Below are 16142 nucleotides of genomic sequence, written 5' to 3' on the forward strand. Positions count from 1 at the left end.
TTTAGCCCAAATCAATTAAAATCGGCCCATATAAATAAACTCAGAGGCCCAATTACAATAATTAAAATCGGCCCATATAAATAAACTCAGAGGCCCAATTACAATAATTAAAATCGGCCCATATAAATAAATCAGAGGCCCAATTACAATAATTAAAATCGGCCCAAGACTCGGCCCAAAATAAAGAAATAACACGGCCCAGATGATTTAATTCGGCCCAAAATAGGTGCCCAAAATAATTAAAAGCCCAAGTAAAATAAATGAAGAGGTCCAAAACTAAAAATTTTCGGCCCAACTGAAAAAAAAAAACAAGGCCCAATCAATTAAAATTTGAGAGCCCAACTCTCTTTCTCTCCCAACAACTCTCGGTTCTCTCTCCCTATTTCCTCCAAATTCACGCACACACACATATAGACGCACATCTCTCTCTCTCTTGCTCAAGATCCAATCGAGCTCTCTCCCTCTCTCAATTGGAGCCGATACTCTCCCTCGCCGCACAAGACTTCTCCCTCTCTCTCGCCCGTCCTTTCTCTTCGCGAGCTTCGCTGCGAATTGCTCCGGCGACTGCAGCAGCTAAGCTGCCGCCAACCGAGACTTCGATCGAAGCAGCCGCCAAACTGCCAAGGTCGCCGTTTGAAACTCTTTTCCGTCTCCGAGGTCCACCGCCGCCGCCGCGGAACCGGCGACTCAGTCGGCGCCGGTTGCACCTGCCTCTCTTTCTCCCCGTCTCTAACGTGAAGGGGATCGAAAGCTCTAAATATCCCCTGAAGTTTCAGACCGGTTTTCTCCCTCAAATCCGATCTGTCTTCCTTCTCCGGTTACACCGCTGCCGCCTGCTCCGAGCGGCGTCGACTGTCGACGCGTCAAAGCCCCGGCGCCGTCCTCTCTTTCGGCCCTCCGACTCAACTCCGGCAAAGCAGCCCGTCGTCGCTGCAACTGGAAGGTCGGGAGATTCGCCGTGTCGCTGCTTCGATCCGCCACCGCCTTGAGCTATCGCCGTTGTCTGGAGCTGCTGCTGTTTCACCGGAGTCGCGGCTTGCTGGAGGAGCGTTGCCGCCGCCCGCTGCTTAAGCCTTCCATCGCCGCCGTGCTGTCACTGAGCAACCGGCGAGAAGAGTACGCCGCTGCTGCTGGATTTGGGCGAAGGGTACTCCGCCGCTGCTGCAATCCAATCGGCGAGGTCGAGAGCCATCGCCGAGGTCGGGAGTCTTCTACCTTTCACCGCTCGACGCCGTCAACGCTGCTGTCCTTGGAACCGCCGCTGCTGCGCACGAGTCCGGCGTGCCTCTGCACGTCGCCGTGATTCACGGTTGGCGCTTGGATCCCCTTGAGCCGTCGCCCAATCATCGCTTCATGGCTCGACCGAACAGGCTGCGCCCTTTTCCATTCGAAGCTAAGTTCATTCTTAATACTCTATTGTGAACGAAACTCAAAGCTTGTTGTAACTCAGTTCATGATTCTATTGAGCTCTAGTATTTCTATAATTCGATTATGCAGTGGGTAAAACTAGCCATAGTGGTTTGTTTCTATTTCGAAAGTCCTCATTGTCTAACTCATGAATAACCCATAAAAACTGACTTTAGTAGATTGCTATGTCCATTATGCAACAATGTTTTCTATCATTATATACTGATCATGCTTTGATATGCATACAACTGGATTGAATATTTGGTATTGAATTAATACCTTGAAAATGACTGTTGGTTGGCTGATTGTCGTTGGTTTAAATGCAGCAAAATGAACTGAAATAACCAAGTTGCTGTTCATAAATGTAGGTGGAATCCTGAGTGCATTAAAGAGAATTCAAAGAAGGCTTACCTCCTTGAAGTTTGGCAAGAAGAAGAGTACTTTACTCCCCTTGAAACTTGACGGACAGTGAATGAAGTAGAGAGTTTGTTGGCTGGGGTTGATATTAATAATTCATTGGTGAATACTTGAGTGTAATGGTGGGGAAGGTAGGAGTGTAGTGGTGGTGTTGTATGAATGGGGAGAAAAGCATGGTGGAGCGAAAAAGAAAGTTTGTGTAATGATACTGATGACTTTGTATGTTATTATGAGTTGTGGACATCAATGTATCAATGTGATTGGAATATTGTATATTGTTACTGGTAGTTGTAAAAATATGTTGTGTGCGTGTAATACTGTTTTATCGAAGCAGATTGTAGTATTTTATATATATATATTGTAATAAACAAATCTCTGTGATTCAGTAACTGTAATAAAATACTGGCTTCGATTCTGCTTGATACTGTATATTTACATAAATCTCGATTTCGTCATGTGATAACTCGCTAAAATCGATAAGTTATAAAATGAATCTAAATTAAATCCGTAGATTTAATTTGTTCATTGATCTAATATCTAAATTAAATCCGCAGATTTAATTAACTTCTTGAGTCGGAAATAATTCACGACCTGAGTAAAATAAAATCAAATTCCATCTCGCTTAAAAAAAAAAATAACGTGACTTTGCTAAGTCAGTTATAACTCTGAAATAATATCATTGACTGCTTTAAACAATATAAATTCAGGATCATAAGCTGAATTCATATCAGAATAATATCTGGTTTCATTTACTGATGAACAAAAAAAAATAAGCACTCATTACTGGATTTAAAATATATAAAAGAGCGGGTCACTACAGCTCATGAATTGAGTCATCCAGGATAACTGTGAGTAAGTGTCACAGCCTGGGTACAATGGATTATCGGCCGCGTTCAACATGTCGTAAATCTGTTGAGCATCAGGATTGGGCAGCTCCTCCAGATTTGACACATCTTGATAATTACTAGGTCCAGCATGATCTTGCACCATCCTTTCATAGTTATTGTATGACCCATCATCCTCATCCATTACTTGGTAATTACTAGGTCCAGCATGTTCTGTCGCCATACACATCGGTGCTTCCCCGTGATAAACCCAAGTTGTGTAATTGTGGACAAATCCACGCCTAGTAACATGTTTTCTGACTGTAGGTACAGATAAAAAGGCTTCATTGTTACACTTCTTACACGAGCACCTAATGTTACTTACTCCATCTGTATACGCCGTTTGATTTATCGCATAATCAAGGAAACTCTCCAGCCCCGTTTCAAATGCAGAATGATCATTGTATCTCGCATACATCCACATGCGATTATCACTCATTCTTGTAAATTCTAATTGAAAAAAATAAATAAAATATCATAAATTACTTGAATCAAACGAAATTTCGACAGCATAACCCCACTATCCAAACTACCAAGTGTTCGACTCTACCAGCAGCTATAGTGACCATAGTGGTCCTAATTTACTAAGCCTATACTAGGTCTACCCGGCCCCCCAATGTCGAAGCAATAATACAATACATATAAAGCAATAAAAAATAAAGTTTGAAATTTAAAACAATCATTTGTTGGGAGAAGATCCTTAAGAAATAATCAATTTCTATCCCCAAGGGAGAAGATCCTTAAGAAATTGATTAAATCTATCCCACAATATATAATATCATATCATTTCATGATAAACACATACTAGCATACTTAAAATTCAATTAATCATACTTCATTTAACAAAATTATTTAACATAAATAAATCTCTAACAAATTCATACGTAAAATTAATCATGCTTTATAATTAATCAAACAACTTTAATTTAAAATTAATCAAACTCCAACTAATTATTAATTAGATTGTAAAAACAAATTTCAATATAATTTAACTAATTAAAATTAATCACACTTCACATATTATAAATTAATTAAAATTAATCAAATTAACATAATTAGATTCTAACAAAATAATATTAAAAAACAAATTTTAAATTAATTAATCATACTTCAAATATTATAAATCAATTAAAATTAATCTAATTAATATTAATTTTAATCTAACAAAATAATTAATAAATCAATCAAATAATTAACGAGAACGAAAGCGTACGGTAGTGGTCGGCGGCGGAGCGGTGGCGATGGCGGTGTCGGCAACGGCGCGGCGTCGTTCAACTAATTAAATGTTAAAGAAATAAATTAATTAAATGTGAAAGTGAGAGATAAAGAGAAAGAGAGAGAAATAATACCTGCAGGGGTGGCTGGCCGGCGGCGGCTGGCGGTCGGCGGCGGCAGCTGGGTTGGCGAGGAGGCGCGGCAGGGGGCAGGGGGAAGGGTTTGAGGGCTGCGCGTGAGTGCTGTGAAAGAAAAGGGGATCTGAAGTCGTTTTTTATTTAAAGAATTACCGGCGGCATTTTGCCGCTGCTAATTACCGGCGGCAATGCCGTCGGTAATCTACAATTTTTTTAAAATTAAAGTTAAATTAAATTAATTTGAAATTACCGGCGGCGAGCCGCCTCTAATTACCAGCGGTGATAATGCCGCCGGTAATACCGCCGTTAAAGAAAAAAACCGACCCGCCTTCTTTCGGCGTCGTTGGGCCGCCGATAATTACCGGCGGGCATTTCGCCGCCGGTAATTTCGCCGGTAATGCTCGGTTTTTTTGTAGTGTGCAACCGGTTGCACATGAGTATTTGTGTATAATTTTTTACTCCACAAGTATTATGGTATTTCTAATGTATTTTGAATTTAATCGCATATGTTTTGACGAACTTTTCAGTGGATCACCCATCTTAGTATTGCTCTAAGATTGCAATTTAAATTAAACCATAATTTATTAACACCTTTCAGGCACTCTATGATACGATCAGAGTCCTTTGACTCCCACAATCACAATTTATTACTAGTATTTTTTTGCAATGCAAATGACAATTGGTTTTCCAAAATTTTGAGAAATTTTTAAAATAAAGAACACAGTCGCTCAAAAAAATAAAAAATAAAATAAAGAACACAGAGTAACGAAACGATAAATGCAATTACTCTAAGTCAACAAAAAGCAATTACTCGAATATTATTTGGGTATCGTGTAACAACAACAAGTGAACTAAAACTCTGCGTTCATCCAAACGATGGACCGCCAAAATGATAAAGATGGAGAAGGAAAGCACCACCCATATTAATTGTATCTAAAGTTCACGGATTTATATTGAACTTCGCAATTGCCCAACTCCACATCCTTCCAAAATCTCCAATTCAATTTCATGCTCCATCACCTTTCGACAATCTGTCTTTCATCATTATCGAACTTCCATTTCTTTCAACTATTATTCACTCTTTTGCCACACGACAAGCTTGAGATTTTCAATGTTCATCTTTTCCCCATATTAATTTCGTTTTAATACTAACAATAGCCTCCTCCAACAATATAATATTTGTGCTTAATTAATCCAATAGCATTTCACCAACAATAGAAACCAGTTCCCATAAACAATGTTTTTGTAGTTAGCTATGTGTTCTCTTATTTTTAAAACGATTTCATCTTTCCATACGATATCATATAATATACATTTATATATTAATGCTGCAGATATGAAAAATAAAAGTAAACAATTTTAATAGAAATTTGACTACTGCATTAATTAATTGGTGTCCAGCATATCATTCACGGGTTGCCCCAAAATTCAACTATAAAACCATGGATGAAAAAAAACCCTAAATCACAAACTCAAAAGATCCTGTCTTCCTTCCTCCCATGAACCCTAATTCGGCCATGGGTTCAAAGACTCTAGCAATGTTGTATATGTGCATGTTTTGCATGTTGATCACATTGCCACCAGCTTACTCTTGGCAACAAAACTGCCCACCACCCTACCCGCCCTACGGCGGCCGCCCCTCCCCGCCGTCAACCCCCGGCCACCACCATCCTCACCCGCCGTCGCCTCCCAAACACCGCCCAAGCCCACACCCACACCCACACCCGCATCCACCGCCCTCGCCTCCCAAGCACCGCCCTCCAACACGGCCCCACCCTTCCCCACCCCACCCGCCCGTCGTCGTGCCACCAATAATCATGCCGCCTCCGGTCATCTCGCCGCCAATAATCATGCCGCCTCCCGTCATATCGCCGCCAATAATCATGCCGCCTCCGGTCATAAACCCACCAGGAATCATCCCACCCATCATAAACCCGCCGGTGACGAGGCCACCGCCGTCCTCCTCGTACCCTCCCTACACCCCTCCCGGCGGCAAACCAGGAGGGGGAGGAACACCTCCGCCCCCAGCGACGTGCCCCATAGACGCGCTGAAACTAGGGCTCTGCCTCGACGTACTGGGAGGGTTGGTCCACGTGGGCATCGGAAACCCGGTGGAAAACATATGCTGCCCGGTGCTCCAAGGGCTTCTCGAGTTGGAAGCGGCCGTTTGTTTGTGCACAACAATAAGGCTTAAACTTCTCAACCTCAACATTTTCCTTCCTTTGGCGCTACAGCTGCTGGCGACGTGTGGCCTCACGCCGCCCAAGGGATTTGTATGTCCACCGCTGGTTTAATATGATATGATCCATGGCCGCCGTGTATTATCTGCTTAATATTCTTGGTAATATCAGTAGATTCTGCTATGCATCGCGGTTTGGGCTTCATTTCCTGATTAATTTCCTAATATTTTCTAAAATGGTTTGTATTACTACTTGTGTTTCGTCAGACTAAAAGTTTGTCATCTTTGTGTTATTACTACTACTTGTATTAATTTGATGTTTTTATTTTTCTTCAATTGATGTTTATTTAGTTATCTAATTTTCTAAATTGTTTTGTATTACTACATGTCTTTCGCTAGACTGAAAAGTTTGTGATCTTTGTGTTATTATTACTATACTTGTATTAGTAATTTACAGATTGATGATTACCAATTTTTCGAATTAATTAACACGTACGGTGTGTTAAGTATTTACTTTTATTCCAAATGGCCATCGATATGTGATGGATGTATATGACTAAAAGATAAATGTTTAAAGAATATCTGTCATATTAATTGATTTGCTAAAGCGCCAGTCGTATAAGGGCAAATGTCACTTAATTGTCGTATAAGTTTAGCCAATTTTGAAAAATGTCTCAACCTAAAGGTATTATCAAAATGATATACAATCTATCTAAAAATGACATAATTAGCATGGCTCTATATATATATATATCTATATACAAATTGTGAAATTAAACGATGCAAAGCACATAATATTATACTATAGAAAACTTGATATCCTAAGTTCAAACATAACAAAATTCTAAATTCAAAAATAACAAAATGAAATAATAAGTTCAAGGCTTCAAGCATAAAATATAGATAGATAATAATGTCCGATAAGAAATAAAATGGCAGTCCTCCTCATCAACATCCACATAGTCATCTTCTTCATCATCCAAAGAAGTGAACCCTTCTTCCTCTTCTCCTTCCAAATTCCTCATCACTCTCATCGAGTGCATCTTCAAATTCTTCATCTTCAAGCACCATCTCCTTCCCTTTCCCTTTTGATATTGAAGATGATTGTGCTTTTCTTAGAAGATCTAAGTCTACTAGCTCTAGAATTAGCACCGCGTGAACTTGATGACTTTTTTATTTTCCCCATAGTGGTACACCTAATATAAGTTATAGGCTCTCCAACCCCCGAAATCTTATAAACAGTGTCCCAATTAAGTGAATCATCATCAAAAACTAAATCATGTCCTACATCATTATCATCATCCACCTCTCCCACTAACCATTCATTGCACTCATCAATATAACTGAGTAAAATTGGTTCAATTTCATTTGTACGACTATGCCTCTCAACCAACTTTTGGTTATACTTGACGTAAACCAAATTACACACAACTTTTTATGCTCAAGTTTATCTCTCTTTTTTGAATGGATCTGCCATATTAAACATAATTGTGTAATTGTCACTTTTCTAAAGATTGATCATCTTAAAACGTAAAAGAATACTACAATACATTATAAACTTATATGCTCAAATTACACTCCAGTTGCGCTCACATCTAGACTCACTACAAGTTAGGCCTAAGATTTTAATAGCGAGCTATTGCAAGTTTGGAGTTGAGTTGCCATACATCCTCCACCATTGAGCCACAATAACAAATATTATATTCTTAAATTTCGATTCATTAACTATAAAATATAATAATCTAAGTCAACAAATGATTTCTAACCAGGAGCAATTTTCTTGAGTTGTCGTTTAGCATATGATTTTTTATGGGCAAAATAATTTTAGAATTTTTTTTTGATAAATTACATAAGTAGATAAAGAAATTCAAAGACCGTACGACGGAGAGCTTGAACCTAGGACCTCAGGTGCTGGGCATTAACCTCCTACCACAAGGCCAACACATGCACACACTTTTGAAAATGTTTATATTATATTAAGAGGAGCTTAGGCTGACTTTTATGTTTAAATAATAAGAAGTTCAATTTCTCAAGATTTCCCTCTTGACTAAGAAAAATATTTTATAATGTTTTCCTATAAGAAAGTATCTTATAAGTGCTCTTGTGTGTATTAGATGATTATAGAAGAATTATAACAATGTCTATGATGCTATGTACATAATTACTTGACGTGTCGTGTTTTTGGTGATGAAGTATGTGATGATTGAGGCTTATGCCTAATTATGTAAAATGATCCTTACAGGGATAAAATTAAGCTCGTTAGCTTAGGATAAGCATGTTTGATGATAGCACTCGGGATAATTTACTAATTGTTGTCCTTCTTTTATGATATCGCTCTCGTCCCCTGATAATGTATCTTATCAACACCTAATTCTAAGTTGCGAGTTTTACCTAGTGTTTGAGCGCAAAAGTTGAGAAAAAGCTGAATTGCCGAGAAAGAATGGAATTGCTGTTGTATTGAATGAAGAGCACGTAGTTTACACAAGGGGAATGCATGGGGTATTTATAGAGTACAATAGAAGGGTAAAATAGTAATTTCATCTCTGAAAACATGCTCCCCGCGTGGTCAAGGGCATAGTAGTAATTTTGCCCGTAGACGAGCGATTCCTCTGCTCTGGCGCTTCCCGGGTAAAATGGTCGCTCATACCGCTGCCTATCTTGCGTTATAGGTCATTCCTCTGTCTTTGGTGATTCCTCTGACTGAGCCCATTCCTCAGGTGGAATCCATTCCTCTGGCGAAGTCCATTCCTCTGACCCTAGTGATTCCTCTGTTCGAGTTCATTCCTCTGACCCTAGTGATTCATCTGTCCGAGTTCATTCCTATGCTCTGCATATATTACTCCTCATCATCCCCCAAGCTAAAAAAGACAGTGGAGGTGGAAAGTAATTAAAGTGAAGTGAGTAAGGTTTGCCAAGTTCAGGTGGACTTTTCTACTACCTTACTATGCTTTAACATAGGGTTGTGTCCTTTAAAAGCATAAATTATCTATGAAGTATTATGTTTAAAGTGTTGACTTGCCTATATGTTTGATAATGTATGTTTTATCCACCACATAAAGAGAACGAAGTCGGTCCTATGCTAGACGAGCTGCTAGGAAGGATTTGTGTATACTTATGATCGTGAGCCGTTTAGCATATCGGCCGGTCATTATGTTCGAGGGGGAGGCCTACCTCTCAATAGACAATTATGGTAGTTCTGGTACATACAAGTTATGATTATCTGCAGACATATATATGTATGATGATATGAGCATGTTTTATGAAAGTTGCATACACAAGTTTTTATGAAATCCTCTATGCGTTGCATGAGGCATGGCAAGTTCAAAATATAGCTCTACAAGCATGAGTTCAACTATTTTGACATGTGTTCACTGAGTACACAAGTACTTACATGTGTTTTCTAAACATGCAGGTTGAGCGTTGGATGAGGATGGCGAGGGTTAGAGTTGGAGTTAGTTGTGTTTATTCAAGTCATTCATGTTGAACTCGATTTATTGATTATTTATGTTCATTCATGTAATCAAAGATCACGATTATGTGTCTTCACACATATCCTACCTGCCGAACTCCTTAATCCTACTATTGGTATGATGTAAAACCCTTTAACTGGACTATTCTTCTTTACCATATAAACATTGCCCTGGAACTTGGTATCATCGATTATCTATTCTACGCATTGGATCACGTCTATTGTCGCCGAGCTTATATTTATTGATGATCCAATTGGTATTATTGTTTAGCTTCCACGTCAATATGGAGGTTATGTTGTTCCATGTTATATTTTTTTATTTCATTTATTAATCGTATTGATACTCGCTCTTCGTTATCACTGGCTAGAGTTGGGCTGCGATAGAGAGAAGAAAAAGAAGAATCTAGAACATTGATATATCTTCTTCTTGTACTTTCAGCCAAAAAATCATGTAGGTTAAAATATCCATGTTGGCTTGACATGATTGAAATCCAGCATTTCATGTCAATTTTCGAGAACCGAAATTTTTTAATAACACAAATAGTAATATTTTTTCGGTAAGTCGGCGGGTATGGTTTTGGTAATGCCTTCAAGTTCAAACATATTTAAAATTCACAAAAATGAGACAATAAATGACATTAACCATATAATTAATTATTTTTATCGATGCATGAGAAGACTAGAGTTTTATGTAGAAAATAAATATATGTAATTGTTGGTAACTACGTATGACTTATATACGAAAAATGAAATCCACAAACAAATTCTATCTTTAATTGGAACACCTCGTCATTATTTTTACTAGCAGAGATTGCGTGCAATGTACATAATCTATGAACTTTATAGACCTAATGTGGTAAAAACAGGACCGTAACTTTGAATATTTTCAGAAATAGGACTATATGTAATGAAATTTGGAAATGAGGACTATATGTTACGAAATTTGGAAATGAGGACTATAACTTTCATTTTTTACATTTACTAGTCCTTATTTTGATGTGTTAAATAGGAGTGTAATTATAAAAAATGAAAGTTATAGTCCTCATTTTCAAATTCCGTGACATATAGTCCTCATTTTCAAATTTCATAACATATAGTCCTCTTTCTGAAAAATATTGAAAGTTATGGTCCTATTTTTACCACTAGGTCAACTTTATATTAATCATTTATTGGAATTGAATAATTATAAGAAATTTCACAATATATAGTAATTAATATTTGAAAAATTAAAAAATTATTCTTTTCATGGTTAGTATATAAAACTGAAGATACATTTTTAATTAGTGTAGCGATGACAAATAATGTATACTTAATGAATTAATATATTGTGATAGTATTTCAAGATCTAATACTTCTTCTTTTAGCTAGTGGTAATAATAAGTACTCCCTCCGTCCACAATTTAAAGCCCTACTTCCCCTTAAATTTTTGTCCACAATTTAAAGCCCTATTCTGCTTTTTGTACCTTTTTACCCTCCCTCTTTATTTAAAATTACTACCATTTGCCACTAATGGACCCACCTTACAACACCTTTATTATTTTTATATTCTATATTTATTACACTTTATCACTAGTGGACCCACCACACAACACCTTTAACACTTTAGTCAACTACTTTATCACTTTAGTCAACTACCCTTTAATTTCATCCACATCACCATTTTCAGCTTTCTTAATCTCCGTGCCCACATCAAAGTGGGGCTTTAAATTGTGGACGGAGGAAGTATTAATTAAGACATAAAGTTAGTGTGCGCGGATGATGCGATAATAACAAATTGAAAAATAAGTAAAGCTAGCTACCTACCAAAATAAACCAAAAATAAGTAAAATATGAAATGGAGAATTATATAGAGGAAACTTATAACATTTTAAAGTGATATGTTTTTTAGCCTCTCTTTAAAAACAACTATTTTGTATACCAAAATGAATTAAAAGACTAAAATACCCTTTACGGTCCTCACCACTTTAATTTTCGCGCAACATTACACGTGCCCGCGATCATGACCACGATGGTGGACACGATCGTGCCTACGATCATGATCACGATGGTGGACACGATCGTGCCACGATCATGATCACGATCGTGCCCACGATCATGATGATGGACACGATGGTGGACATGATCGTGCACATCGTGCCCACGATCATGATCACGATGGGCACGATGGTAGACACGATCGTGCCCATCGTGATCGTGCCCACGATGGTGGACACGATCGTGCCCATCGTGTCCATGATCGTGGGCACGTGTCATGTTGCGCGGAAATTAAAGTGGTGGGGACCGTAAATGGTATTTTAGTCTTTTAATTCATTTTGGTATACAAAAGAGTTATTTTTAAAGAGTGGCTAAAAAACATATCATTTTTAAAAGGTGGTATTTAAAATCTTGAACCCCAATTATATATGTACACGAATTTAATTATTTGAGTTTATGATTGTAAGTAATGTGCCAAATTACTTTATACTATACCTTAATTAACATAACTTCTTATGTACCTCAACTTCACTTTCTCTAATATTATTATGATGGATTTTTTCTTTTTCTTTTTTCTATAATCAATGAAGTTTTTTTTTAAATCTTATTTTATGATTAAATATTCAAGTAGTAAATTATAAATTCTCCAGAATTAAACTGCGTTGAGACCCTATTGTATAATTGCTGCATCTCCACCAATTCAATTTACAGTTAGCAATAATTTTTTTTATATATGATACTAGTTCATATTGATAGAATTTAATTAGGAAGGAGTTAGAACTTCTTGGCTCCTGAGTTTAGTTTTAGTCATTGTTATAGTCCAACATTCCAAACTCTCTTCTGGCAGAAATTCAATCAAATTTTACCACAAACATTGCTAAATAGATTCGGCCATCCTTAATTTCCCAATATAGACAATCCCCTTGAAACGTACTAACCATGCAAAAAATTCCTCATGCAGCGGCCCACCGCTCAAAACAATCCACAATTTTCCCAAGCAAAAAATCATTAACAGAAAAATGACAAAATCAAATACAGTTTTAGTTCTTCTCTTGAATTTTCAGCCGACTTTCTCCTCCAATTTCGAATGTCAGAATTGATGATTTCACCAACGATGAAAAAGAATGCTGGTGATTTGAGACAAACTACAGAGCGTTAGCACTTGATTAACCATTTCCGACGATCTGCACAAGGTTAATCAGAGGGGAAAAAAATACATATATATATAAATATACAAAAAGTTTGAAAGCTATAGAGACGCACAGAGTTGGCAAAAATGGCGGAGGCGAAGAACAAAACGGATCAGATGATAGTATGCTACGCTCCAACGATGATTACAACCAACGGCATTTGGCAAGGCGATAACCCTTTGGATTATTCTCTGCCGCTCTTCATCTTGCAGCTAACCCTCGTTGTCGTCACCACTCGTATCCTCGTTTTCGCCCTCAAACCCCTCCGCCAGCCTCGTGTCATCTCCGAGATCCTTGTAAGTCGTTTTAGTTTTCATATCGAAATAGTCATTCTCTTCATTCTTAGATAATCAGACATGCAAAGAAAAAAAAAGATAACAGTTAGCCATTTTCGGGTTAGAGTACCGTTTTGCCCTTAGTTCACAACTAATTAAGTAGGTTCGCGGTTGTGAATTTTAAGAAAAATATGGTTAATTCACGGCTAAGAAGAATTTTTATTGTGAATTGTAGGCAAAATATATATGGTACGGTCAATTCATGACTAACTGGAAGTTTTTTTTATCGTAAAGTGTAGATAAAATAGTGTCAATTTGCGACTAAAAAGTTTTTGTAGTTTTGAACTGTAGGTTACTACTCATGATTAAGAACCCTCGTAGTTTCGAATTATTATAAGAATAAGGGTGATTATTATCATTTTTTCAAATCTTAGTGACCATCTCTTATCTTTACGATAGCAAAACAGTTAATTTATCAGTTGACTCATTATTTATTATGTTTTGAATGCAGGGTGGCATAATCCTGGGCCCATCGGTGCTGGGACGAAGCAAGAACTTCGCAGACACGATTTTCCCACTAAGGAGCGTGATGGTCCTCGAAACCATGGCAAATGTGGGCCTTCTCTACTTCCTCTTCTTGATCGGAGTAGAAATGGACATCACCGTGATCAAACGCACCGGGAAGAAGGCGCTGGTGATCGCGGTGGCGGGCATGATCCTCCCCTTCCTCATAGGCATCTCCTTCGCATTCGTGTTGCACGAGAAGTCCGAGTTCGTGCGCCTCGGCACCTTCATACTCTTCCTCGGCGTGGCCCTCTCCGTGACCTCCTTCCCCGTCCTGGCCCGCATCCTGGCGGAGCTGAAGCTCCTTAACTCCGAGATCGGGAGGCTGGCCATGTCGTCGGCGCTCATCAACGACATGTGCGCGTGGATCCTCCTGGCCTTCGCCATCGCCTTAGCCGAGAACGAGGCCACGTCTCTGGCCTCGCTCTGGGTGATCCTCTCAAGCGGGCTGTTTGTTGTGTTTTGCGTCTACATTGTTAGGCCTCTGATCGCGTGGATGATACGAAGATCGCCTGAAGGTGAATCCGTGAGCGAGTTCTACATCTGCCTTATACTCACGGGAGTGATGATCTCGGGTTTCATCACGGATGCGCTCGGCACGCACTCTGTTTTCGGCGCGTTTGTTTTCGGGTTGGTGATTCCGAATGGCCCTCTTGGGATTACGCTTATAGAGAGGTTGGAGGATTTCGTGTCCGGCCTTCTCTTGCCGCTCTTCTTCGCCATCAGCGGCCTCAAAACCGACATTTCTTCCATACAGGATTTCAGCACGTGGGCGATTCTGGCTGTGGTTATTGTGCTTGCTTGTGCGGGTAAAGTCGCCGGCACGCTTCTTGTCACTCTCTACTACAAGATCCCTTTCTACGAGGGCCTCACACTCGGTTTGCTCATGAATGCCAAAGGCCTCATTGAGATGATCGTGCTCAATGTTGGCAAAGATCAGAAGGTACGTACCAACACATTAATTAATCTTGCTAAATGATGGTGCTCAATGTTGATGCTTAATATAATGTAGGTTCTAGACGACAAAGCTTTCGCGATCATGGTACTCGTGGCAACCGTCATGACTTCGGTCATCACTCCAATCGTCACAAGCATTTACAAACCGGCCAAGAAATTCGCACCGTACAAGCGGCGGACGATCCAAAAAACCAAACCGGACGGCGAGCTTCGCGTGCTCGTGTGCGTGCACACGCCGCGAAACGTCCCAACCATCATCAACCTTCTCGAAGCTTCCCACCCTACCAAGAAGTCCCCAATCTGCACCTACGTCCTCCACCTGGTTGAGCTGACCGGTCGTTCCTCAGCCATGCTCATAGTCCACAGCGCGCGGAAATCCGGCCGGCCCGCCCTGAACCGGACCCAGGCACAGTCCGACCACATCATCCACGCCTTCGAGAACTTCCAGCAGAACGTGGGGTTCGTGACCGTCAACCCCCTCACCGCCATCTCCCCTTACTCCACCATGCACGAGGACATCTGCGAGGTGGCGGAGGACAAGCGCGTGGCCTTGATCATCGTCCCCTTCCACAAGCAGCAAACGGTAGATGGAGGGATGGAGGCCACCAACCCGGCCTTCCGCACGATAAACCAGAACGTGCTCGCCAACGCGCCCTGCTCGATCGGGATCCTCGTCGACCGGGGGCTCACCGGGTCGACCAGGCTGGCTGCCAACCAGATCGCGCACCACGTGGCTGTGCTGTTCTTCGGCGGGCCTGACGACAGAGAGGCCCTGGCCTACGCGTCAAGGATGTCGGAGCACCCCGGGATAAACCTCACGGTGCTCCGCTTCACGGAGGGCGCTGCGGAAGCGGTGGGGGAGTCGGGGCGGCTCGGACGGGAGATTTTAACGGTGGCGACAGATAACGATCGTGAGAAGCAGATAGATGCGGAGTTTATTAATCAATTTCGGGCCAGGACTTCTAACGATCCTTCGGTAATATACACAGAGAAATTTGTGAACAATGGGGAGGAGACGGTGGCGGCGATCAGGTCGATGGATGCGGTTCACGATCTATTTATAGTGGGGAGGGGGGAGGGGCAGACGTCGCCGCTCACGGCGGGGCTGACCGATTGGAGCGAGTGCCCGGAACTGGGGGCGATCGGGGACTTGCTGGCGTCGTCGGATTTCGCGGCCACCTATTCGGTGCTGGTGGTGCAACAGTATGTGGGGGCGGAGGTGTTTGGGGAGGCCGCCGCGGGGACGCCCGATAGTCCCGGTCAGATCCACGATCGGCCTTTCGATATGGGGCGGCGGACGTCACCGCGGGGACTTACGCAGCCGTGATATATGGCTGTTGTTGGTTGTCATTGTTGTAGGGAGGGGATGAAGTGTTTCATGGATTCTTGTTGTATAATCTTTAATCTTTTTAGTAGTTTTGTAAAGATTAATATTGTAGGAAGCTTTTGTATAGTTCAAATCAATGAAATTCTG

General features: G+C 40.4%; 2 protein-coding genes across 2 annotated transcripts; both read left to right on the top strand.

Annotated features, from left to right (window-relative positions):
• Positions 1–5460: 5460 nt before the first annotated feature.
• On the top strand, positions 5461–6575 carry LOC131025101 (36.4 kDa proline-rich protein). Its single transcript, XM_057954711.1, has one exon. It carries the CDS (start codon positions 5560–5562, stop codon positions 6352–6354), a length of 795 nt encoding a protein of 264 aa, XP_057810694.1. The 5' UTR covers positions 5461–5559; the 3' UTR covers positions 6355–6575.
• A 5915-nt stretch (positions 6576–12490) lies between these two features.
• Positions 12491–16142, top strand: LOC131025109 (cation/H(+) antiporter 15). Its single transcript, XM_057954723.1, has 3 exons — positions 12491–13168; positions 13659–14654; positions 14724–16142. Exons 1-3 carry the CDS (start codon positions 12959–12961, stop codon positions 15993–15995), a joined length of 2478 nt encoding a protein of 825 aa, XP_057810706.1. The 5' UTR covers positions 12491–12958; the 3' UTR covers positions 15996–16142.

This window comes from Salvia miltiorrhiza, chromosome 1 (genome assembly GCF_028751815.1).
Source record: "Salvia miltiorrhiza cultivar Shanhuang (shh) chromosome 1, IMPLAD_Smil_shh, whole genome shotgun sequence".
NCBI classification, from domain to species: Eukaryota; Viridiplantae; Streptophyta; class Magnoliopsida; order Lamiales; family Lamiaceae; genus Salvia; species Salvia miltiorrhiza.